Source organism: Oreochromis niloticus, linkage group LG19, assembly GCF_001858045.2.
Source record: "Oreochromis niloticus isolate F11D_XX linkage group LG19, O_niloticus_UMD_NMBU, whole genome shotgun sequence".
NCBI classification, from domain to species: Eukaryota; Metazoa; Chordata; class Actinopteri; order Cichliformes; family Cichlidae; genus Oreochromis; species Oreochromis niloticus.
The window spans coordinates 3,959,098-3,985,327 of record NC_031983.2 but is presented as its reverse complement, the minus strand read 5'-3'; the positions used below and the strand labels follow the sequence as shown (position 1 = coordinate 3,985,327).

The window sequence follows — 26,230 nt, the reverse complement described above, 5'->3', positions numbered from 1 at the left end:
CCTCAGCCAACCAGGGGAACATTAGTATTAAATATTAAGGCGTCCTCTGCGCTTTCAGCCAATCATGACGCACAGGGAAACACACACATCCACCAATGCCTTGCACGCTGCAAAAAATGCCCACCTTCCCGATACATTTCATGGTTTTTGTCTTAAAGAAATCGAAATTTGATCAAAATGAACATCGAACTGCGACAGCGACTAGTCTGTTTTATGGTTTCCAAAGCGAGTCGTTTGCTTCGAAATTTTCATTGGATGTTAGACTATTCTTCTTCAAACTCGTGCTCCCTGTCCTCGTATTAATCTCATCTGCGAATTCATACACCTGATCCGCAAACGGATTAAACTCGAATAAGAAAACTGGAGATTTTTAAAACCCATTTGTCTATTCACCGGACATTTTTTTAATAGAGAAAATGAAACTTTAGAGCCTTTTACGCCGCCAAATCGGACACTTTTTGCAGCGTAGAAAACACACTCACCCTTATCAACACTCGTGTGCCTTCCCCTCATCCCTCCCCTCTCACACTCTCTCCCCCACCTAAACCAAAAAACCATAGCTGGAAAACACACACCGTGCATGCGTAAACCCAAATCCCCGCCGCTCCTCATATTTACACTCCTCCGATTCAAATATTTGCCCCTTCGGCGTCTCCAAAACTGTTTACATCCCGGGAAAATAAACAGAGGAGAGGGGATCCGGAGGGCACGCGGACACGGTCAGGACAGGCTGAGGTGATTTATGTGTCAGATCGCAGCAGACTGCGCTGCGCAGAAAGGCTGCGGGGCTGCTTCTGCAAAAGCCGCTTCTCCGTGCGTAAAATGTGTGCCGCGCATAAACACGGTGTCTTTTCAATCTGCCACTTTAAGGAAGGTTTCAGTAGTCACTTACTTTCCTCCCAGCGGAGGAGAATTTAACAACAGCACGAAGTGAACCGGAGGCAGGAAGAGACTCGGCGTGTGAGAAAGGGTGGAGAGCCGAGGGCCGCCGAGAGCTAGAACCAAGCCTCATTCACAGATTTATTTTTTCTTTTTCTTTTAAACCGTCATCGATACCCAAGAAAAATGTGAAATCATTTAACATAACATTCCAAATAGGGATTTATGTAATTTTTTCTCCATAGAAAAATGAAAAAATCAAATAAGATACATTGTAATTATACGCATATACTGTGACTGGTGCGGCACCCCCTGCTCCTTCATTTACTGCTGCTCTAACGGCACTAAGGGTTGTACGCAATGAAGTCCACAATATCTGCCTCCGCTTTAACGTTCATAAAATTAAAGACGAGGACTCTGTTTTATGGATTGATGTGTTTACATTCATAACAGAATTTGGTTGCCAGCCCGCGAAGAAATTATTGTGAAAAGGAAATGAAAAAAGTTTAAATTGTCACAGTGGAGAGGAAATTAGTGAATGGATACCGCTGTTGTTCTTACATTCCTAAATGTTTACATTATTATCGTATGTTAATAGTAAACCGCTAAGACCACATATTGCTTTACAGATACTACACGGATTGGGCTGTGCAGTTATATTTACGCACTTTGTTATTGTTGCTGTTGTTTGAATAAAGTCAGATATTGTTTCTGGTCTCACTGGAGTTCATTTAATTCATGGATAAACTGCAACTACTGCTAAGTGTTCCCACAAAAACTACACGAAAATCCACTCAAATACGGCTGTAGTACTTCCAGCCGCATGCAGCTGCTTCAGCCCCTGAAACTACACAACTACCTCTTGTTAGCAGCACTGCTGTTTTTTTTATTGATTCACTGTCATTATTGACGAAATGAGTACAGCTACACCGCTGTTATTAGTACCGTAATAGTAATATTTCCATGCAGATCTCACAAGTATTGTTGCTACTACAATGAAGTTTTTCTCTCCATATGAGCACAAAAAATAAATATATTATGTTCCCCCTCAACAACACCCTCACGTGTTGTCTGGAACAGATAATTACAAAAGGGAAAAAAAAAACAAACCTGTTAAGTCTACAAAATAAAAGCTTTTCAGAATGTCATTCCACCTTAAATAGTTTAATGGGAGACACACTCAGCCAAATCTGTCAGTCTGTAAAGTGCACAACAGTTGATTTAACACGTTTAAGGTGGTATGAGGATCTTGTTGTCAATGTGTGCGAGGGGAACACAACCGAAATTTTAAGCCCCCCCCCCCTTCATTTTTTTTCACATCATTGGAGCATCGAGTTGTCCAAACCGAAACCACATAAAACTCAGCAGCAACGCAGCTAATTGAACATTTTTCCATATTTTTTATATTTTGAATCATGTGGAAATCTGCCAACAACGCTGAGGAGGAAAAAAACGCACTCACAGTTTTCATCCAAAGTGGAGACTTTTCGGCAGAAATGTGACTCAGCTTGCTGACACACAGAAAACCTACAATTTAAAAGGAGAAAGCTCATTTATTAACAAAGCGCGACTTTTAAGAGAGTCTAGCTGGATTAAATACACCTGACGTAATTCTTTGTATAGTTCTAATAAAAAAGGAACCAGCTGCTCAGACACGTTCCGCTGTTTTTACGCACGACACACTGAATCGTCACGGAAGCGTTTGCTCTTCTCAGACAACCACAAATATTAATTTATTTTCTGTGAAAAAGGTGAAGCAGTCTGTCAGTGACGGGCACTCATCACTGAAGCAAGGCAGGGGAAGACTTGTAGCAAAGTGAGCGGGTTTATTTCGGGCTGGAAGGTTTTAAAAGCACAAAGAAGAAACTGAACACTGAACACATTCTCAGAAACCACAAGTCTGAGTAAAATCCATCAGTTTGTCAGAATCTCCATTTTTTTGTTTTTAATCATTTTGTTATATAAACCATTAAGATTCATCACCGGTCTTGTTATTATTATGTTATTTCTCGTCTGTGAAGCTTTATATTTTGTTTTTGTTTTATCTGTTTTGCTAAAAAATAAATAATTTTTAAATTCGAATTTAATTTTTTATATGAACATTTCATATGTATGATTTAATGACATATTATTATTATTGAGTGGTCTTTTACAATAATCAGAACCAAAAAGAACAATTCGCTGGATGAAAACGTTCATGGAAAGGTTCTGTAATTTTTTATTTATTTGTTTTCTTCATTTGGATCTTTCATTCACTTCCCATAGTTTTTATAATACAGGATAGATTCAGCTTCATGTAATGCATTAATTTTTTCAAATAATAATAACAACAATGAGACGATTCAGGGTGTTGGTCAAGTGCAAGCAGGTGCCAAAAAACTGATACTCATTCTTCCCACTATATTTATTTGTGCGTAAAAACGCGCGCATAAAGGAAATGTATTTAGAGCGACATTCTTTTCTCCATTATGCTTTTATTTTGACAGCGTAATCTAACTCGGTGCTGTTTGTTTATGAGCTTGTCTGTTAACTGAACATACTGGCTGTTTGCTCGGAGAAGCTGAGGATGTGAGCGGACTGTTCGGCTCAGCTTGCATGTTTTCTGCAGCGCTTCCCTGTTGCCGCTGTGTTTCCTTGCTGTGTCTGTATGTGTTGAGGTAAATTCCTGATTGTGTCTGTCGGGCTGTGAGACTCTGCAGCATCCAAACAGACCTGAGGAGGAGGAGGAGGGGAAGGTTGTGGAGGAGGAGGAGCCGCAGAGAAAACCCTCCATCCAGCCTCAGAAGGACAAAAACAGGGATGAATAAAAATTGGTGCTCTCTGGTGTTAGTTTGTCCAAAAGCATCTAAGCAAAGCGCCTGTTTCAGAAATTTAAGGACACGTTTTGTTCCATGAAACAAAAGCAGCAGGTGGATTCATCGGAGAGAGGCCAGGAGGGGTGGTTTCTGCGGTTCCAGATGTAAATCTGTTTGTTTTAATTAAAATAAATTCAAATAACAACAGCTTCTTTCTAATTTTTCTCGACTTTTAGATGCTAATTCTAACATTTGCTTGGGCGGGTAACAGCTGGTGTTTAAATTAAAAAGCTGGGGCATTCAAATGAAACCAGGATCCAGTTATTGTCCTTGCAATTTAATATGCCAAAAATAAGCATTGAAGAAAGTGGCAACAAGTAAAACTCCAAATAAAACCATATGAGCGTTACTATTTGGAGTGCAGAGGTCGTGGAAAAACGGCTGATTAACAAGAGGGACTGAAAACTACATGGAGTTCTTTTATGGGGGGAAACGCCGTCATGAAGGATGAGATACAGTAAATGTTGACCTCAGCATATATATATATATATATGTATATATATATATATATATATATATATATATATATATATATATATATATATATATATATATATATATATATAAAGTATAACAAATAAAAAAGAACCATCAAAGTACACTCAGTGCTGAGCTCTGAATATAGAAACTCAAAATAAACTTTTTTGACATTTCCCGGCAAAGTAGGAGCGTCAGAAACTTTCTTATGCAAGAGATTAAAATGAATCTTTTTTGTTTTTATTGAATTCTGTTGGGAACAAGTTTCGATTTACATCCTTAAATCGTTTACGAATATGGAACGTTAACCTTGTTAGAAGACTGAAATATTTTTATTATGACCTCTTTGCGCATCGCTCTACTTTTCATGAAATATCAGTTAAAAAAAATAATCATATTTACGGCGAAAAAAACACAAAAGAGACTTTCGACCTCTAGCTGTCTGATCATAATTAAGATTTCAGCCATCACTAGAAATTCTTATGGATTATATTTTCAGCATTTGGTTTATTCATTTTAAGTGTTTCTGGTTGACTTGAAATGGAGAGGCAACAAATAATAAAATACCTCTGACCTTGCAAAGCATTAAGGCGCTTTGGTAGTCTCTAAGGGCATCCTCAGGGACTCAGTGGGATCTGAAAGTTTTAAGGTTCTTTTGCGGAAATGGGTTCAATTGTGAGGGTCTCACGAGTTGTTATTTGGGATCCAAGAGCTTCTTAAGGAGGGGAATGGTTTATCATTGGCCCTCAAGAGTTTAAGGGGAGGTTAATAAAGGTCAAGACCTTCTTAAAGTTGCTAAATACCAACAGAAAGAGGACAGTAAAGAAGAAAATGCTCAGACCAAGAAAAGCTGAAGTTCCATAGTTCAGTCCAGGAATATGACTAAGGAACTTCTGGTTCCAAATCAAGAATCTGGACATTCTTGTGGGGTTGCTAAGCAGAATATAAAGAGATGGTTAAAGGAGGTTTGGGGGCTGCTTCTTGGGGAAAGGCTGTTTATTTGGGCACTGACAGATTAAATAAAGAGTTTTTTAGGTGGTTCGATTTTTTCAGTGAGCCCTAACGGCTTTCAGATTTTTTTAAGTTAAACCTGGTGTTTTAATAAAGTCTAAGAGCTTGTTAATGGAGTGTATGGGGTGGATGGGGCATTCTGTCAATAAAGGGTTCCTTGGGTTCCTTTTGATAACCAAAGGCTTTTGGTTATCAAAAGGAGTCATAAGTGAGTTCTAGAGGGTCTTACTGTGGTTTCAGGGATTTGTTGGAGCTCTACAAGAAGGAGCAGAGGATATCAGAGAGACATTTTAGTTCACAAGTCTGTTTAGATAATGATAATAAGTATTTCTTTTTCCTTCCTCAAAATAATTTTTCCCCAAAGTGTTTTTTTAAACACGGGCATTTGATTTTTGTCCCCTATAGTATGCCTTGTTGGAGGGGGGGGATCGACCAAAATAATAATCGGCCTTTCCCTTAAATCTTACACAAAGACGGAGTTAATCTGCAGAATTTACTGCCTTAGAGTGTGAATGTTTGAACACAGGACGCTGTGTGATTTCTAAACATCAGTATTGCCATTGATTGGCTTTAGAGCTCAAAGGAGGACAGATGATGCCACCCTGCAGTGGAAAGTGGAACTGCACCGAGACAAATTCCACTCTTCCTGTTGGCATTCATATTGAGCCTCAGTTTATCGTGCGCAGTCTTATAACATCTGTCGTTGTTTTTTCAAGCAGTAGTGTGATTTAAAGTTAGTGTCTGAAAAACATAAAAATGAGACTGTGATGGCAAAAAGCAAACACCTGAAACTTTCTCTGGTAAATGCTGAAAATTCCAAATTGTTTGAAACGACAAACTTGCTTGCGTCTGGTCACATATAAGTTCTAACAGCTGGCGATAATGTGCAATAAAATATTAAAATCACGACAGTGTGTCCCACAAATACTCAAGCGAGACTGAAACTGATTAAAACGTCTCTGCAGAAAGTGTTGCAAAGGAGAGAAAATAACTTAAAAATCGCTTTATTTTTAAAGTGAGTCAATAAAATCCTGACATCACCGCGCGCCGGGTTTTAATAGTATACCGCTCTCTTTATTCACACACCAATCTTGCTACTTTTGTTAGATTAACACGGAGATCTGGTGTCATGTTGATGTTACAGCTGTAATGATCTTACAGTAATCCCGTTTAAACTGCTGGGAAATCTCTTTTTATAGTAAGCCGAGTTCAAGAGTTTTTAAGAGGAATAAAACGTTTATTTGGATCAGGCCTATTGTGAACAAGATATACTTTTACAAACACGATTTTTCATCACCTGCGGTGGAATATAGAGAACAACCTCCACACAAAGCGACAAGCAGCAGAGACTGTGGGGTACGATGCTGATGCTGAGAGGTGGTTGAACTGCTCACAAATGTCACTGCAAAGATAAAATACATGCAACTATACAGGCTACACATTTATTTCATTCACTGTTTCATTTCATACTTCTTTTCCAAATAGCTCACAAACAGTATGCACTGTAACATTAAGCGTGTTTGTTTGTTTTTAATAATCCGATGATATTCTCTTTGTACATCAGTATATTTTTGTTTTTCACAGTAGCGGCAGCACTGTTATATCCACAGGGTTTGGATGCGTCCGCTGATCTGTGGATTTCTTTTGAGCCACACGTTTCTTGTGAGATTGACTGCTGACTTTAGTAAACTTCAGCCAATCAAAATGTGGGACATTGTATGTGGAAAAGGGGGAGGAAGAGAGGGGGGTAAAGGTGATAAAAATGCTGTGCAGTCCCACATAAAGTGAGGCACCTGGTCACCTTAACCTTGCGTTTTGCCGTCTAATCTATATGAGCATGCATTTGACCCGGAATAATATGAGATTCAACATTTAAATGTGCAAACCTAGCCGGGTATTATCCACAGTCCAAATACGGACCTTTAACCTCCTGCATTTTCAATATATATATTTTTTGGTTTGTCATTTCTCGTGTATATTAATATATTTATTCAGTTATTTATTAGGGACATTGAAGTAGAATTCCCGATTACTTTGGAAAAGGTGAAAGGGGATAAACCTTTAAAACCAGCAAGCAGCTTCAGTGTGAAAAACAATAGCCCACTCACAGAGGTAGGACCTGCGCTAAACAATAAATAAATAAAAAGCAGTGTGATGCGTTTCTTTCTTCTTTAAAATCACCCTCTTCTTGCCGGTTAAATGATAGTAAACTTTATTATAGACCAAAGCATCTTTAACGTATAAAAAGTAGAGCACCTATGACGCGCAGTCAAAAGCAACATTAGGGCCAAACACAGAAACACAATGAAGTTCAAATGAGAGAGCTAAAATGCCATCCTCAGTATTTGGTTTCTGGATAAGTTCAGCTGGTTTCTGCACACTGTTCCTGTCCTTGGGCTCCTGCTGTTTCTGCTCTCTGGTTTCTCTTGTCTTTCTGTCGCGCCGTGAGCTGAATGCTGAAGGGGGAATCAGACGGAGGCCTGGAGGGACACAAATGGGTCCAACACCACCAAAAATGGACGGTAACAGTAAAGCCCGATGGTCGGTCACATACTTCAGTACAATCCAGCAGCACGAAGACCATCTAAAAACAATTTCAGCGTGGACTGGCTGAATGTTTCGAAGCCCCACAAATAAAGACAAATATATGCTTTCAAAAAATGTACAGCATTAAAGAAATGTTACACCTTTAAAGCCATTCAACTGATAAAATGCCCTCTTTTTCATTTATTAAGAAAGAAATATGAGCTCGACCACGTTAATTTGGCTGTCTAACATATAAATGGCGTTTTAAGTTTTTTCATTAACTGATCATGAGCGCATTCCTCATTTTGGGCAACCTTTAGATGAAAAATCTGTGCAATTGAAATCAATTCAAATACAACAGATATATGATGCACACAAGTTCACGATTGTTTCCATATTTTTGGAGTCTGCGCAGTGACTGTTTATATCTATTTTAAATGCGCTTCGCGTGTGACAGGGAAGGTTTTCGTTGTGGACGAACACCACATGTTGGTGCGGAGGACTTTAAAATGATATAACGGTTCAATCAATGACAAGCGCTGAAAACAGACTTCACAAGAATCCAACCAGATGACTGGAGGCCGCATGTTCACGCCACGAGGACGACAGGCACAGTGTGAGGCTCATTCCTGCACCGACAGCGACACCAAGAGGACGTTTCGGTTAGAGGAGCTTTACTCAAGTGAGAGTTTCTGCAGACAGGGAGACATGACATTTATCCCCTCTGTCCATCTATGTTCTTATCCAACCATAAGGTCATGTTGGGACTGAAGTCTCATCAAGTTCACAGAGCGAGAGGTGCGAAGCACAGTGGACAGGTAGCAGGGTCAACACAGAGACACAGACAAAAACACACACTCACATCCCGTGGTTCATTTAGAATCACCAACTAACCCAACATGCATGTCTTTGAATTGTAAGAGAACCAGAGCACCTGACGATAACCCATCTGAGCTGAGGGAGAGCACACAAACTTCACACAGAAAAGGCCTCAGCCAGCCAGGAGGTACAAACCAGGAAACATCCTGCTATGAGACCAGCTGTGCTACCATCACACAATAACAACATGAAAGAGAAACTGTTATAACATTACCAGCGAAGGAGTTTTTTTCCCTCCCCCAAAATGTCATGCCTTTTAGTACATGGTTGACCTGCGTAGTTCACTAAACCATACCAGTGCCCAGAGTATACAGAAGGTTTTGAAATAAATTAGAATTAATCAAAAAAGTATCAAAAAAAGTTTTTGGTTACACTCTGACTCTCAGATCTGGAACAGAGCTCACTGCAAAGGGAGACAGGAAAGTAAGTCAGGTCTGTTTTTGTGCTGACTCAGCACAGATTGCGTCGAGTGTGAAAAAGCTTAATATTATGTTTTATAATACAATTTATAATAATACATTATGAGTGTATGAAGAAATTTGTCTCTATATTTCTATCTTTTTAAATTAATTTTTGCAAAGATATTAGAAGATACAAAGATATTACAGTTTTTCTCGATTGCTTAAACACTATAACCAGGCCTCTAAACTAAAATTTCAAAACCATAAACGCTATTGGTCAAAAAGCTCACCCATTTCCCTGAACTATAAACACTATTCCCTGCTTTGACACATGACTCAAATTTGGTGAACTGGTACTGCAAAACTCTACACACAAATCCCTACATTTTACAGTGCTTACACCATGTAGTCATGTAGAAAGCACTAGCATGCAATAATGTTAACTTAAGTCAGCATAGCTTGAGCCCAATTAGCACACAATTAACCAGGTGGAAACACTAGGAGTCAAAATTTAGCACACACCAATCAGAACCTGCGATGGATAGATAAAAGGGCCAAAGTCAGCTCATTCAGGTTTGAAACAATGGATCCAAAGAGATGCAAAGGAAGAGGACGTGGTGGAGAAAGAGGACGTGGTGAAAGAGGAGGACGTGGTGGAGAAAGAGGACGTGGTGAAAGAGGAGGAGGAGGTGGTGAAGGAGGTGGAGGTGGAGAACGACAGCGACAAGGAAGGGGAAGAGCAAGGGCACGAAGACAGTCAGTCTCGGATGAAATTCGAGCCACTTTAGTTGACCATGTCCTTGTCCATGGGATGACTATGAGGGAGGCTGGGCAACGAGTACAACCAAATTTGAGTCGCTTCACTGTTGCCTCCATCATCAGAACCTTCAGGGAGGAAAACAGGTAGGTGTACTTGCAGTAAGACTGCTTTGTACAGTAACGTTTAAGTTACTGAATTTATGTGTCTTGAGTTTCAGTATGTTTCCATTATTTTCCTGTAAAATGAATGTGTGACAGTTACAGTAATGAGTGCTTCTATTTTTGTAGGACACAGAGACGACCACCTGGTGGAGGCAGGTTAAGGCTTTTGTCGGAGGAGCAAGAGAGGGAACTTGTAAACATGGTAATTGCAAATAATGTAATCCGCCTGCAAGAGATTCAAAGGAGAGTGATTGAGGATGATCATCTTTTTCGAGGCATAAATGCCATCAGCCTCTCCACAATTGACCGCATCCTCCGAAAGAATCAATTCCGGATGAAACAGGCATACCGAGTCCCTTTCGAACGAAACTCTGACAGAGTGAAAAACCAACGTGTGGAATATGTTCAGGTATGAGTTTTGATACTGTATAAGGTATTGTGTACCATCACAGCATGGCAGTTTATGCTGCCATTTCAGCACTCTTGAACTTTGGTTCAGGGTACCGATTGACTCTACTGTGTTATGTGTTTTGCAGAGAATCTTTGAGATTGAAGGACGGCCTGTTCCCCATGAAATGATCTTTGTGGATGAGGCAGGTTTTAACCTGACCAAAAGAAGGAAAAGGGGGAGGAACATAATTGGCCATCGGGCTATTGTAAATGTCCCTGGTCAGCGTGGGGGGAATGTCACTATGTGCGCAGCCATCAGCCAACGAGGGGTACTCCACCGCCATGCCGTACTAGGACCCTATAACACTATGCTTCTCCTTGCTTTTCTTGATGGTTTAAGACAACATATGTTCCAGCTGGACTACAGGGAACCAGCACAGCCAGAGCAGCCTCACTACGTTGTTGTGTGGGATAACGTCAGCTTCCATCGCGCTGCTCTGGTTCGTGACTGGTTTACCAATAACCCAAGGTTTTCTAATATCTTTCTGCCTGCATACTCCCCCTTTCTAAACCCGATAGAGGAGTTATTTTCGGCATGGCGGTGGAAAGTGTATGACCGAGAACCTTATGTCCGTGTTCACCTCCTTCAGGCCATGGAAGAGGCCTGCCTAGACATATCAGTAGATGCATGCCAGGGGTGGATCAGGCATGCAAGAGGATTTTACCCCCGCTGCCTGGCTGGGGCCAATATAGCCTGTGATGTGGATGAGATTCTCTGGCCTGACCCAGACCAAAGACAAGATGCTGTGGTGGGATAATGTTTCTGGTGTGTGTTGTACTGTATAGTACATGAATGACAATGTGCCACTGTACATACATTGGTTGCGTCTTTTGTGTTTATCATGTGACAAGGGTTTTGAAGGGGAGAACCATAAGCAACCTAATTGTTTTGGAACTATTGTTTTGAATTAATTGTACCAGTGTGCAAAACTCTGTTGTAGTGTGTGTGTTTTTGAGGGCTTGTGTTTGATGTCTGAGGGCAAAGTTCGGTTTTTCAGCAGGAGTGAATAGTTTTGGGTGTAGAGCTTCATTTTGACCTGGAAATAGGATGTTTGGGGAATTGAGTGAGATGTTATGGATTTGTGTTTACTGTTGTGCGGATATGAGGCGTAGTTTCAAGAAATGTGTTTTAGCAATCGAGAAAAACTGTAATACCAAGCAAGAAGAAGACAGAACTGTGGCTGATTTGTGATTAGTAGGTGACCTGCTCTACCACCCCACAATTTGTCTGTGCAAACTTTACAAGGGACTGGCATGATCAGTTTAGCCATTCCAGTTCATATTACTGCCACTGTAGAAGGAGTATTGTGGACCAGAAAGGGGCCATCCCCAAACCATTACCATAAAGTTGGGAGCATGAAGTTGTCCAAAATGTTTTGGTATGCAAGGGGCACAGCTCAAACACCATACCACCACCTCCACCAGACGTCACACAGGGCACTATGCAGTCAGACATGGGCAGTTTGCTTTACACCACTTCATCTGACACTTTGCATTTTGCTTGGTGATATACAGCTTGGCTGCAGCTGGTCGGACCACAGAAACACATTTCATGAAGCTCTCTATGCACTGTTCTTGAGCTAATCTGAAGGCTACATGAAGTTTGGAGGTCTGTAGTGATTGAATTTTCAGAAAATTGGCAACTTTGCTTCACCATGCTCACGTTCTGTGGTTTTACCCAGGCAACCACTTTGTGGCTGAGATGTTGTCATTCCCAATGACATGCTTTTGGAGACAGGTTCAAATGGCCAGTGGAGATTTTGGCACATCATCAATAGCTTAATTTCTCAGCCCCAAAGGTTGGTGCATGAGATTTAGCAACAATCATTTTCTTTTTAGATATTTAAGTTTTCAGATATTTAAAATGGTTTTCAGTGAAGTCAGATTGCCTCCTTTAACGCCTAAATCCAGTGCCACAGAGTTCAAATCTAAGATGATGATGGTCAAATGTTCTCTGCATGGCCCTTGAAGTCCAGGCAGATGTCATTTGAACATGTGAACATACTGGTGCTGTGAGTCAACACACTGATGAAGTTTTAACATGTGGCCAATCGTTACCAGAGTTCCAGTGAGAGAAAGAGAAAGAGCTCAATAATGGTTGATAATGAAACATGGATACATTTTATTAAAGCAATTCAAACACATCAATAAACAATCTTAGAGCAATCAAACAAATACAGAAAAAGATAAGTAACATTGTCGAAGTCTGATCTGCAGAAACAGATACAGATAAATGATGAAGTTACGTCACGTTTTTGATTCAGTTTCATTGAATGACTCTCACTTTAACACTTCAACTGAGTTTAATTTCTTTTCCCAAATGATTTCTTCAAGTTTCAATCTGACTCATTATTTTTATTGATTCACTTATTGATCTGATTGAATGGATGAGAAAATGAGACTGGAGATGTTTGGATTTGTTGCTCATTAATAAATAAATGGAGTTGAATCATTAACCAAAGTTCTTTGTGTGAAAATGTGGAGCGTCATCTTTGCTGAACGATGTCTTCGTGAAACCTTTTCTCCAGTTAAATGTGACAAATTTGCTTGAATTGATTTGCTGTCAATCATTCTGTATGAGAGCAAGTGTCAATTTTGATAAAGTAGTGATCATGTCGTGCAGTCAAACTCTTCACATGGAGTCACTTTAAACTGTTTGGGATCAGGCCGAGAGCAGATTCTCATTAGAGGTGATGTAAACACATCATTAACATCCGTCTCTAGCTGCTGTAGAACTGCTGACCTGCTGGCTGCTTCAAATCCTCATATGAGAGACAACAGGCCTCCTTACTGTGGCCATGACATAAAGTGCTTCTCCAAAAATCTCTTAAGGAGTTTTTTGATTTTTTGCTGGGGGGTTTTTTTTGTATTTGATTGCCACTTTAGTTAGAACTTCTATAGTAAAAGAAGATTCTGGTATTTTCATTTATTTACATTACCTTTCCATGTGTATACACAGAATGACAGAGACAGGGAGAGCAGCAGTAAGACCCAGTATAGTACAGAGAAGCACAGATTGATTAAGCCAGACAATATGAAAAAGAGGAGCTGGGCTGGAGGTGGGTTGCACAGCTGCTAGCAGATAATCAGCAAATATGGAAAATAAGCAGCCAATCACAAATCTAGTGGTGGTATGAGCCATTACTTTATCATTTCTTCTGTGCTGGGCATAATCTCCTTTCATTTGCTGAAGGTACTTGTAAAAGAAAATCTGTAATTAGTATATGATGTGATTTCTATGAAACTCCATGCAGAGTTATGTCAAGACTTTGTATCCTTATTGTTGATGGTAACAAAAATATTCCAAATCTGAAACAAGACTGAGATGGACAGCATCACAAGATGTATGGATGGAAATCAAAGTGTTACTTCTTAGAAAAAAACTTTCTGAAGACGTTCATTTTTGGCTTGTCTTTGTTCACAGGGTCCTCTATTACTTGGGGGCTCACAGTTGGCGGGTCCTGGGGGTCAGGGGGAGCAGGAGGAGGCACTGATGGCTGACTTTGGAGACTCTGTGGATCTGCAGTGCATCAAGTCACAATCAGGCCAATTATTGACATAGAAGTTTCAAAATGAGCATTTCCTCTAAGCGCTGTTCAGTGGTCTGTTAAAAAACTATAGTAATACATGGATTACAAATCCAAATGATTGACAACATTAAAAAAAAGGAGTTTGTGTTGATAAAATCTTTAGCAACTCTGACTCCGAGGTTGCATTTCCATTTGAAGCCTGTAATATGTGTGCATTAACAATATCTGGAAATGAAATCCATCCTTGAAACAGTGTGTAATCATGTGGAACAAACTTTAAGGTATGTTTTCTGTAGTGATGTACAAATAAACCCTATAAAAGTCAGTGTGCACATAAGCTGGCGTTGGTGCAACACTTGCCTAACATAACATGGTTCTAAATGCACATTTTAAAGCAGTCTTTCCTTTTTCTTGGCCCTCATGGGGCAGAAGCTGAAACTTGACTGAGACAAGTTTTAAAACCAGTTAAATTTACTGTGACATCTCACCTGCTGTCCTGACCTCCCCTCCATCAGGATAGCTATGTCTGCTGTAGTAGGTATGGGGGGGTTTGGGTGGAGGTTGGCCCTCTGAGGATAGCTGTCTCTCCAGGCTCTCAGCTCTCCTGCTGAGAGGTTTGGTCGATGAGGAATCATCTGGAGACTCAGCCAGCTTCTCCAAACTGAGGTTGACAGATGACGCTCTCCTGAGTAGCAACAAGTCATCTTTAATTTTAGTGCATCTATTATACCACTTCCATGTGACTCTGAGTAATTGTTTTACATGATTCTCAAACTAGTCTTTGGCCACATTCAGGGGGAGATCTGAGATACAAGCTTTCTACTTACAGTTTTTTCTGATCGCTTGAGCACATTTTTTGTAACTATTAGCTATTTTTGCAAAACTCTACACACAAATAAGAAAACTCTTCACCCAATCAGCAAAACATTGTAGTTTTCTTGTAAAAGCGAATAACCCTTGCTTAACTCACCACACCTTTGTAAAAATGGTATTTTTGTATCAGACAGTAAACACAAGCCATCAAATTAATAAGCACACAATCCACCAACTACACACTGATGGTATGAATAAAAAACACATCTGGCTTTTGCTTTCTCTGTGCACAAGGTAGGCTATGTCAGTTTGAGCTCATACTTTTGTCATAGATCCGTAAGCATAGAGGGATCCAAACTTCAAGTACTGGTGTTTATTCACACACATCAAAACAAACACAAGTGTTTATTTCCAAGTCAAAACGAAATAGTAATTTCACTGAGGAAAAAAAAGAAATCAGTCTACATTGTGTCATCTCTGTGGATCTGGCCACAAAATTTAGTCTACATCACATGAAATGTCCTCTAGTCCAGCGGTCCCCAACCTTTTTTGTGCCACGGACCGGTTTATGCCAGACAATATTTTCACGGACCGGCCTTTAAGGTGTCGCAGTTAAACACAACAAAATAAAACTAGTACCGGTACCAAAAAAAAGACGATTTATTCATAACACACGTGAAAAGACCCAGGAAAAGCGAGTTAACAATAAAAACGATAACAAAATAACGCTGAAAACCGATAAAAACCCTGGAAACCATACATTTCACACCTGAGCCTCAACTCTCGCGGCCCAGTACCAAACGACTCACGGGCCGGTACCGGTCTGAGGCCCGGGAGTTGGGGAGCGCTGCTCTAGTCCAAGGCACAGGGGAAAATATCTTCTGGAATTTTACATCTATGGTATTGTTGTGTTTCTCATTAGCATGACAGTGCTACAAATCTTAGTGCAAAGTGACTGTACTAACCGACTCTCATTTCAAAATGTCCTTATGATGCTTGCTACAGTGTAGCGGCTCAAGTTAGGCTGAACCCGTTGGCCAGCTTCCCTCAGGGTCACTCCATGGTTGATTACATGGTCCACTATTGTAGCTCTGATGTCATCAGCAATTCTATTTCTTACTCTTCTTACCCTTCCTCTCCCCCCTCCTCGTCCTCCTCTTGCTCCTCCTTGTCCTTGTTGTCCTCTTCGTCCTACTTCTTCACCTCCACGTCCTCTTCCTCGGCCTCCTCTACTTGTCACTCTTCCTGCTCCCTCCATTGTACTCCACACACAGAGCTTACCTGTATTATAGAGCTTAGGCTGATTGCAAAGTGAACTAATTATGTAAAAAAGTTTTCACATGTGACAGTGTGCCAGACAGTTGGCAAAATAGTGTAAATAATGGGCATAAATGTGTATAGTTTTGCTACGAGTGTGTTGATCCTTTGCAAATTGAGTGTAAAGCCGTGAGTTGTGTTTACAGTTCTACAAAAAGAGTGCTGTGCAGTGGATTGTAGCTACAGGTTTGCAAAGTGTGTGTTACAACTGAGTGCAAAGCAGTGTTTGTGCTTTTAGTTTTGCAAACTCAGTGAGTGGTTTTGCTATAAGTATTAATAGTTTTAGAAATTGTGCTATGAGAATCACAGTTAGGGTTTAAGCATTCAGAAAAAACTGTAATATGATGGCTTATGTTAACTGTTGGATACGAAAATACCAGTTTTACAAAGGTGTGGAGAGTTAAGCAAGGGTTATTCGCTTTTACAAGAAAACTACAATGTTTTGCTGATTGGGTGAAGGGTTTTCTTATTTGTGTGTAGAGTTTTGCAAAAATAGCCAATAGTTACAAAAAATGTGCTTAAGCCATCAGAAAAAACTGTAATAATCTCTGGTTCTCTTCCACAGCATGTCTTATGTCCTGTCTCCTTCCCATCACCCCAAAACTGGGCACAGCAGATGGCTGCTTCTCCCTGAGCCGGTTCTGCCAGAGGTTTCTTCCTGTTAAATTTTTCTTAACACCGTCACCATGCGCTTGCTCACAGGGGTCATTGATTGTTGGGCTTTTCTCTGTATTATGGTAGGGTTTGTAGCTTACATATAAAAGTGACTGTTATTGTGATTTGGTGCTAGATTAAAAAACAATTCAAATAAATTGAAGGTCACCAATATTCAAACTCATCTGAGACTTTGAATAGATGCACCTATGATAAGTTGAAAATCCTACATCACCTTATTTTTGAATTATCCACACCTCTCTGCTGGGCGGCCTGCCTGGCCGCCCAGCAGGGTACCAACAATATCCCCATAAGCCTTTCAGGCTGACAGGTAAAAAAATCCTCACTTCCTTATTTATCGTCGACTAGCCCTACAGTCAGCCCCTGGTTCATCCTCTGAAATAACCCGTCTCTTTAAGGCTTCGCTCCCTTAGAAGACTCACTTCCTTCTTCTCTCTTCACCTGACTAACTTCTGAAAGCCTGCTGAGAGGGACCAGCCAGTGCTTGTGTATATCTTGTTATCCAGCAAGCACACAGTTTCCATGCCACAATCCTTCCTTTGTGGACTACCATTGTGAAGCCTCGAGTCTGGCATTTGGGCCGTTACTATCATGTTTTTTGGGGAAAGAAGTGGCCATATTAGAAAAGAGGATGAGGCTGGAAAGGAGTGAGCAGATGGATCTCAGAACATGAGGACTATATCTACAGATATTGAATTGTGAAGAATTGTTATTGTTATTGAATTGTAAATAATTGTTATTCAATAGGATTTACAATTTAGACCAAAGGCTACATCCAGATCTTTTAAAATAGTCTTTGGTTAGTCCATATTCAAAACAACAATCCCAGTCTGAGCTCAGGACTTTAGCATTCAGTTCCTCAACAAATAGCCCCACCACTAACTGCTGTGAAAACCACAGCATGTCCTTTTTACATGTCTATTTCTGTACCTGTTGAATAAACATACTCAATCTGTTCCACAGAAATCCCTTCGTCAGTGTATTTTGTGACTGCTGTAGTCATGCAGTCACTACAGTGCTCCATATTTCATCACCATGCAGCAAGCGAAAGCAGATGCAATGCATGACAGCTGAATAGAGCCATAACTGTGTCCTGTGCCACCGTGTGTTTTTCCACTATAGTGTGCCCACTGAATGTAATTCACCTTGTCCAAGTATCTCATTAAAGAAAAATCCTGTTGGCGGGGAGTTTCATTTCTTTGGCCTCTCACCCACCTCAGAGGTGCCCAGTGTCCCCACAGTGCACAGTGTGAATAGGTAGATGTGAAAGTCAAAGTCAAATTACCTTACGCAGTTTGAAGGAAACCATTCCAGCCTGAAACTCCATCAAACACGTGTGACTGACAACCATCCTCTCTGACCCCAAAAACCATGCCTGCAATGCTTTGTATCAGGGACTCTTTGTCCATTCCAGCAACTTAATTTAATAACAGAATTCACAGGACCAAAGCAGAAATATTATGGCTGCTTACACAGCTAAAATAAATAGTCTTTGAATAATGCTTTGTTAATTTTAAATAAATGTACCTCAAACTATTATGAGGGACAGCTTTCCTTTTAATATCAGAGAGAAAATCCTATTTATTCAACAGAACACTGTAATAAGCTCATAGCAGGATAACTACGGGATGATTTAATGTCAATTGAATAAAGACTTTGTTGTATCATTTGTTTTTTTAATATTATCATTATCTTGATGTATATACTTTAATTAAGGCGGTTTAGTCACTATTATAACTATTTGACTGCCTTAGCTCTTTAATGGTCACATCACTACTTACTCATGCCACTGCATGTCCTGGCTGAAAATACCTCGTTAGTAAGGCAGGTGACATTTACTAAAAGTAATCACTCATCTGCCTTTATATTTATCTATATTCAATTTCAATTCAGTTGAATTCAGTTTTATTTATATAGCCCCAAATCATATGTACATAGTAGTACATATGAACTTGTGTTACATTCCATTCTTAATCCACAGGGTTTCATATAATGTCAGGTCACACTTTGCAGCTTCTGTGAACTCTTCTGTGAAGGCTTTCCACAAGGTTTAGGAAAGGTCACACACTGCAAAATGGCGTCAGACATGTGCAGTTCTTCTGGCAACCGCCAAAACTAGACTCGTACATTAGATTGCCAGACAGAGAAAAGATCAGGTATTCCACTGCTCCAGAGACCAATAGAGGCGTGCTTTACATCAGTGCATCTGACACTTTATGTTGTGCTTGGTGATGTAAGGTTTGGATAAAGCTGCTTGGCCATGGAAACACATTAGGAGAGGTTGGTTGCTTACTTGCTCAAACCTGAAGGTCACATGAGGTTTGGAGGTCTGCAATAACTGAATCTTTGCCCTGTCAAATCTAAAACTAGACTTCAATAAAAATGTACCCAAGTAAAGCAATCTCTCTCCTTTCACCTCAGACAGCACTGTCATAAAGTTCCTTGCATGTTCATTAATATGTGCATCTAACACAGGGGTGGGCAATCTCAGTCCACGAGGGCCGGTGTCCCTGCAGGTTTTAGATCTCACCTTAGGTCAACACACCTGAATCACATGATTAGTTCGTTACCAGGCCTCTGGAGAACTTCTGAAAGCTGCTTTTAATTAAGTGCCATTGTCTCCGCCTCTGACGGGGTGTCCATCTGGAGCTGGACAAGTGTACTTTATGAAAAATGAAGAAGTACACCAGTATTTTTGAGCTCATGAACTGATTTTTTTCAGCAATACTTGTTCCTCACCACAAACAGATAATTAGCACAAACCTGTGATTTACAGAATATAGAATCTATAGAATCTCAGATATCTATTATCAAGTATATTAGAGGTAATATTTTACCGTTCTTAAGCCAGGAAGGCGGACAGATAGCACAAACAGTATGTTTAAGTCTGATCGATTTAGTCTTTAGTCCTGTCTTCCAGTGCTCACTCCCAACCCATGAGATTGCCACCCCTCCCTGAGCCTGGTGCTCCTGGAGGTTTCTCCCTGTTAAAAGGGAGAACTGTTGCCAAGTGCTTGCTTACAGGGCGTTGTCTCTCTATTATCGTAGGGGCTTTACCTTAGAATCTAAAGCTGTTGTTGTGACTTGGTGCTATATAATTAAAATTGAACTGAATTGAAATAGTTTCCCTGTCATCGTCTTGATGCATTCTCAATCATTCAGGTAAGTAAATCTCCAGAAGTTGATTCTGTTCATCTGGACGTAGCCTTTTCAGTGGGAGAAACGTTTCGTCACTCATCCAAGTGACTTCTTTAGTCTCAGCTGACTGCAGGTTTCCCCAATCTTATAAACAGTACATTTGCATATTATTTAGATTATTATTTAAATTTAACATGACAGCTAACTGGGGTAACCTGAGACCGAAGAAGTCACTTGGATGAGTGATGAAACATTTCTCCCACTGAGAACACTACGTCCAGATGAACAGAACCAACTTTTGGATTTCCCTGTCAGCAGTGACATCCGAAGTGGTCTTCTGATTGCTGCAGCCATCTGCATCAAGGTTTGACCTGTGTGTTCAGAGATGCACTTCTGCATACTTCTGGTGTAACAAGTGGTTATTTGAGTTGCAGTTGTCTTCCTGTCAGCTCAGTCGGTTTGGTCATTCTCCTGTGAACTACCACTAAACTAAAGCAGACTTGCTATGCACTGCATAATTTGAGTCAGCATCTAGTTTATCTACTTTTGCTTTAGATTATATTTGTTCTAAAGTTTGATTTATTAAGCATCAATATGTTTTTGAAAAAAAGAACCTTGGGAAGTGTAGGATTAATAAAAGAACAGTACACTGTAAAAAAAAAAAAAAAACAGTAAAAAAACAGTACAATGTACAGTATAAATGTTAAGGAATTTTTCGTATTAGTCATTTACAGGTATTTTTCTGTATTTCTTAACTACTGCAGTGCATTGTGGGAGCAAGAACCCTAAAAGGAGGGAAAAGTAAGCAAGTCCAGCCATTACTCTTCTTTCAGGCTTCATTTGGATCATTTGGATTTTGGACTTTGAAGCTGAAGAAACTGCCTTGATAATTCTGTGGTAAAAATTAAAGCTTATATTTTTTTAATTAAAATAATGTTTTTCAAAAGACTCAGTGTTTTTATTTAGAAATAATTGTTAATTTATTTGTTAACTGGTGTGTATCCAGATAAGGCAGGAATATTTTACTGACTCCTTTTGAAAATAATCTTTATTTAGATTTAACATGACATAAGCTTCCCATTTTTGTTAATTAAATTTTATTTTAAAATAATTCAAATCCTTTTTTGCTATGATAACACCAAATTTGCCCTCCAGTGGCTGGACCAGTTTTCATAAATACTATAGTTAGCTGTCTGCTTCTCTCTTTTACACAGCTGTGACAGGCAGTTAGCTAATTAGCTAAAGTTAGTAATGTAGATAACTAGGAAAGTAAAAACTTCATGGTTCTATTGATGTATAGACAGTCAGAAATAGTTTTAGGATTCTAAAAAGTCCTATAATAATACTATAGTTTACAGTTGCCTCTACTGAAGACTTTAAAGGGTTTCAGGCAAAGTTACACGAACTCTAGTTTTAGCCTCAGACCATCCTGGCTGGCTAACAAATGCTAATGTTAGCCTGTGATTTAGGCTGCTAATCTAAAGACTTTTAGCTAGCTGACCAGCATAGACTAATTTGATGGTTAACAGACTATAGTGGTGATATTATTGAAAGTTTAGTTTCACCTCAGCACATTTATCATTATGTCCATTTTGTAGCGCATAAAAATGTTTAGTTAATATTTGTAGACAGACATGTTTTTCCTGTAAACACATTTTTACTCCACCTTTTCTTAAAAATGTGATTTATATAATGCTAAGTAGATCATTTCTAGTATTTGTGACCCCATTGAGCTAATGTGATTAAATTATAACTATATCTTGATTAAAGTATAATATAGGCGCAGTGCTGGTCTGCAGGGGTGTTACATGCCATGTGGGGATGCTGCTGCTTTATTGTGAATTGTAATGTCTATATCAAGCTTTTTAGCCTAATAATAAGCAGGGATATTTGTGTCTTTCTTAAAAATTCAGATCCTTAGAGATTATTTGAAAAGTGGATTGATAGCTATCACTAAATGAAACACTCTAAACCTGCAATGGAAAAATATCCCTTATTTCACCTGTTATCACACACTTGCACGTGCAGAGCCAACAAAAGGAAACACTTTACTGAGTGAAAAAGGAAGACATAAAATGCTGATGGTGCAGTGCAGCTGGTCTCAGGAGAGGATGAAAAAGCCTGATCACCTTGTCTATAAAAACAAGGTGAGTTTAATGTTGTGATTGATTTAGTTTGTGAAGGTTTGTGTGTTACTTTAATTATAAACTGCTTATATTGCAACGGAATGCTGTTATATGTATGCAACTCTACATTTAGTATCATATGAGGTGTAGGAATATAGTGTAAAAGAAACAAAACCTTTTATGAATGTGTGCCACAGGATCCCAGATAGAAGCAGTTGTCATTCTGCTGAGTGACCCCCTCAACCCCTCTGTCTCTAAAATGGACATCAGGGACGAAAACAATCATATTTCAGAGACAATGCAGTCGGAAGAAGCGTCTTCCCCTCCTGAAGATGCAGCAGTTGACATTCTGGGGCAAACATCCTACACACTGCCTCCCCCTCCTTTCCCCGCTGGGACACCTGCTCCCCCTCAGCCAGCATCAGATCCTCAGACTGGAGGATTTATTAGCAACATCCTCCCAGAACCAGCTCCTCGTGTGTATCAGCAACTGGTTCCACTCATGGGCTCAGCACCAGCTCACCTCTACAGTCAGCCAGGGACAGATAGGCAGGGACAGCTGAGACACCCAGAGGTAGTGACCGGTCTCATTAGAGTTTTATTGATAAAGATGCTTAAAACTGCTGCATGCTTGAGTCCACATGAAAGAAAACCAGTTTTATTTGACTCTACAATCACTCTGCTCTCACCTTCGTTGTATTTCACCTTTGTATAAATGTGGTGTGAAGCTTTGCTGAACAGTAAACTTTGTCACTGCCAGTGAAACATAATTCCAAAGAATAGCACAGGAAAGGAAAGTCAAGCTATGTATGAATGTAGTTTTATGCACATCTTCTCCTCCCACTAAACACTTCTTCCACTGAGTGGATAGATCATAGTATTGAAGCTTGTCTCATCATCTGTCATGTGTTTTGTGTGTTTCAAGGGTAATGTGCCCGGGATTCCAGAAAACAAGAGGCAGTACGTGCGTCCTGCTGGAGAACTGTACGTAAAACACACCAGTGTACACAGCTGCTGAACATCTGTATCTTCATAAACTTTGTTATCTTTTATCCGTCTCTGCATCTGTGTAGGCACGGTGTCCCATTCTGGGAATTTGTCACTCCTCCTCCCCCATCCAACCCTCCACTTCGCCCTCCTTTCCCCACTGGAGCACCCGCACCCCCTCAGTCAGCATTAGATCCTCGGATTGGAGGATTTCTTAGCCACACCCTCCTGGAAACAGCTCCTCCTGTGTCTCAGCAGCTGGTTCCTCTCATGGTCACTAACACCGCCACAGTGCCAGCTCACCTCTACAGTCAGCCAGGGACAGATAGGCAGGGACTGCTGAGACACCCAGAGGTAGTGACAGGACTCATTAGAGTTTTATTGATAAAGATGTTTAAAAGTGTCGGACTCATCACTCTGCTCTCAGCTTCCTTGTATTTCACCTTTGTATAAATGTGGAGTGAAGCTTTGCTGAACAGTAAACTTAGTCATTGCCAATGAAACATAATTCCAAAGAATAGCACAAGAGAGCAAAGTCAAGCTATGTATGAATGTAGTTTTATGCACATCTTCTCCTCCCACTAATCACTTCTTCCACCGAGTGGATAGATCATAGTATTGCAGCTTGTCTCATCAACTGTTGTGTGTTTTGTGTGTTTCAAGGGTAATGTGCCCGGGATTCCAGAAAACATGAGGCAGTATGTGCGTCCTGCTGGAGAACTGTATGTAAAACACACAAACACACCAGTGAACACAGCTGCTGAACATCTGTATCTTCATAAACTCTGTTATCTTTTATCCGTCTCTGCATCTGTGTAGGCACGGTGTGCCATTCTGGGATTTTGTCACTCCTCCTCCCCCATCCAACCCTCCACTTCTCCCTCCTTTCCTCACTGGAGCACCCGCACCCCCTCAGTCAGCATTAGATCCTCGGACTGGAGGATTTCCAAAGTAAGTTTCTCTGGTGCTTTGTGTCAGTGATCTCCAGATATCCGTCTTTTTTCTGCAGATGTTTGCTTGAATTATTGTAATCAGCTTCCTTTAATGGTGCCTCCTTACATTCAGTTTCACAGCTTTACTCATATTTTTGAACTACTTTCATCGCAGCTGTACACAATGCTAATGCTCTGACTCTGTTTTATTCCTGTAGAAATAGGAAATGTGAAGCCAAACAGGATGAGGACCGGCTGTACATAAAGAAACCACCAAACGCCTTCATGATTTACCTGAAGGAGCAGAGGCCAAAGGTGATGGCGGAACTGAACCTAACTGGCAGTGCAGCCATAAATGCAGTTGTGGGAAAGAGGGTAAGTGTGTAACTCTGAATATATTTATGCATCTGTTAATGCTTTATGCTCATGTTTGTGCATGTGTACCAGCTGTCCTGTAGTTATGTGTAGTAACAGTGTAGCTGAGTATTTATCTATGCTGACAGTGTGTTCTCATGATTGTCTGTCTGCAGTGGAGGGCTCTCTCAAAAGACCAACAAGCAAAATATTTTGATCAGGCTGAAACGGAGAGTTGCCGTCACGCCACAGAGCATCCAGACTGGTCCACCAAAGAAAACTATGTATGTCCAAAGTGCCAACATGCAGTTCATACATGTGCCCATCACTGCACTGAATTATGAAACAGTCAGTGCACAAAGTTTGGATCAACTGATGAAAATTCTCATATTTTTGTTTTTAGGGCAAAAAGAGGAAGAGAACACGAAATCGCACCTCAAGCACAGGTGAGAGGAGATTTCTGGGAATTATGATGTTTTTCATGTGAAATGTGATGTAAAGAAGATGGGAATCTGTTAACAAAAGAAGACTTACTGTGTTTTTGTTTTGTGCAGCATCTGAACCTAAACAGGAAGCCCAACAGGCCAAGAGGCTTTGTGTGATGCCAGCTCAGACACAGCCATCTTCTTCCTCTTCAGTTGCGAAGGAGCCTCTCGAGCAGCCACAGAGACAGCCAACTGTTACCAACCTGCGTTATCAGCAGTCAGCGTGTGTGCAACTGCAGAACACACAGACAGCAGCTGATGCGCCTGTGTGTCAAGTAAATCCGGTCCTCCCAGCTTCTCGTATAGATTTCTCCCCATCTGCATCACTGGCCTCCTCTGCTGCACCCATTCAGCTCCAGAAAGACGCCCCTTTTGTCAGTGACACTGATGAAGCACTGCTGTCAGTGGTAGAACAGCTTGACCTCCTCCTCACTTCTGAGCAGTTTCAGCAGCCCTCCTCTCCACTCATTGGTCCTCAGTTAAATCAGACCAGCCTTGCTTCTCCTGTATATTCTGCTTTATCCACATTATGTGCCTCCCCTGACACATTCTTTGAAAACCAAAAAGAGCCTATTGGTTTCGCTGACATTCAGGATGACATGTGGTCAATCCTCCCTGTCACTCCACAGCCTGATACACTCTCCTGTTCTAATACTCCTAAATATAGTCCGAACAGCCCTGCTTCTCTGGAGAATTCCTCTCCATCTATATTGCTGGACTCCTCTGTTGCGCCCACTGAATGCCAGCCAGTGTCTCCCTTCAGCGAAACTGAAAAAAATATGATGTCACTACTTAACGACCTCAAACTTGGGCCCTTTGCACAGCCTCTACAGCCCTCCTCTCCTCAAGCTGACTGGTCCTCACCAGAATCAGATCAGTCCTTCACCCCCCAAACCACGGCTACCTTCATACACTCTATTGAAGAAGGTCTTAGCTCACTGCTTAATTTGCTTGAGGTTCCACCCTTTTTTGCAGAGCCTCAACAGTCCTGCAGCTCTCGTACAAAATCTCTACTGGAACAGTCAAATTCACAGTGAACTGAACTGAACTGGACACATTTTACAAACGCAAGCTATTGAACTGTATTTTTCTTGTTTTCTTGTCCTTTCCATTTGTGTAAATAAATAAAAAATAAAGTCTTTTAATTTTCCGAATATGATGCTGAACACTAAAACAAAAATTAAATACAGCAATAATATAGAAATAACTAGAAAAATTTGCATTTCCTGCGAAAATGCTGTGTGGATGCTGTAAAGCTGAAGCTGTCTGCTGAAAAAAGCTGAAAAGTTGCAAAAATTGTAAAAACTTTGCCGAAGCATAAGAACTTTGCAAAAATGTAATTACTTAGCAGAACTGCAATAACTTAGAGGAAACATAATACTTGGCAGTAATACAATAACATAGCAGAACTTAGCAGAAATATTGTAACTTAGGAGAAACATGATAACTTGTCAGAAACACAAGAATTTAGGAG

At 40.4% G+C, this 26,230-nt stretch overlaps 3 protein-coding genes across 6 annotated transcripts in view; 2 read left to right on the top strand and 1 right to left on the bottom strand.

The window, feature by feature from the left end:
• The first annotated feature begins 9,234 nt into the window (after positions 1-9,234).
• On the top strand, positions 9,235-11,553 carry LOC109195991 (uncharacterized). Its single transcript, XM_019348945.2, has 3 exons — positions 9,235-9,931; positions 10,076-10,358; positions 10,486-11,553. The coding sequence occupies exons 1-3, from the start codon at positions 9,612-9,614 to the stop codon at positions 11,155-11,157; spliced, it is 1,275 nt and encodes a 424-aa protein (XP_019204490.1). The 5' UTR covers positions 9,235-9,611; the 3' UTR covers positions 11,158-11,553.
• A 786-nt stretch (positions 11,554-12,339) lies between these two features.
• The window catches only part of sptbn5 (spectrin, beta, non-erythrocytic 5), a 117,958-nt gene continuing 104,067 nt past the window's right edge, over positions 12,340-26,230 (bottom strand). The window contains exons 79-80 of the mRNA XM_013274982.3: positions 14,418-14,614; positions 12,340-13,919 (exon numbers count right to left, since the gene is read on the bottom strand). Coding sequence (XP_013130436.1) covers positions 13,765-13,919; positions 14,418-14,614 — 352 coding nt within the window. The 3' untranslated portion in view covers positions 12,340-13,764. The remainder of the gene's footprint in view (positions 13,920-14,417; positions 14,615-26,230) is intronic.
• On the top strand, positions 20,593-25,927 carry LOC102075719 (transcription factor 7-like 1-A). Of its 4 annotated transcripts, XM_019348941.2 has the most exons (11): positions 20,750-20,769; positions 21,901-22,019; positions 22,196-22,572; positions 22,924-22,982; positions 23,072-23,339; positions 23,649-23,707; positions 23,805-23,936; positions 24,136-24,292; positions 24,448-24,555; positions 24,675-24,717; positions 24,826-25,926. In XM_019348941.2, the coding sequence occupies exons 3-11, from the start codon at positions 22,258-22,260 to the stop codon at positions 25,791-25,793; spliced, it is 2,109 nt and encodes a 702-aa protein (XP_019204486.1). In that variant the 5' UTR covers positions 20,750-20,769; positions 21,901-22,019; positions 22,196-22,257; the 3' UTR covers positions 25,794-25,926. The 4 variants fall into 4 exon arrangements, with proteins under 4 accessions (XP_025756657.1, XP_019204486.1, XP_019204488.1 ...); XM_025900872.1 differs by lacking the exon at positions 22,196-22,572 and having other exon boundaries at positions 20,593-20,769; positions 24,826-25,927; XM_019348943.2 differs by lacking the exons at positions 22,924-22,982; positions 23,072-23,339 and having other exon boundaries at positions 24,826-25,927.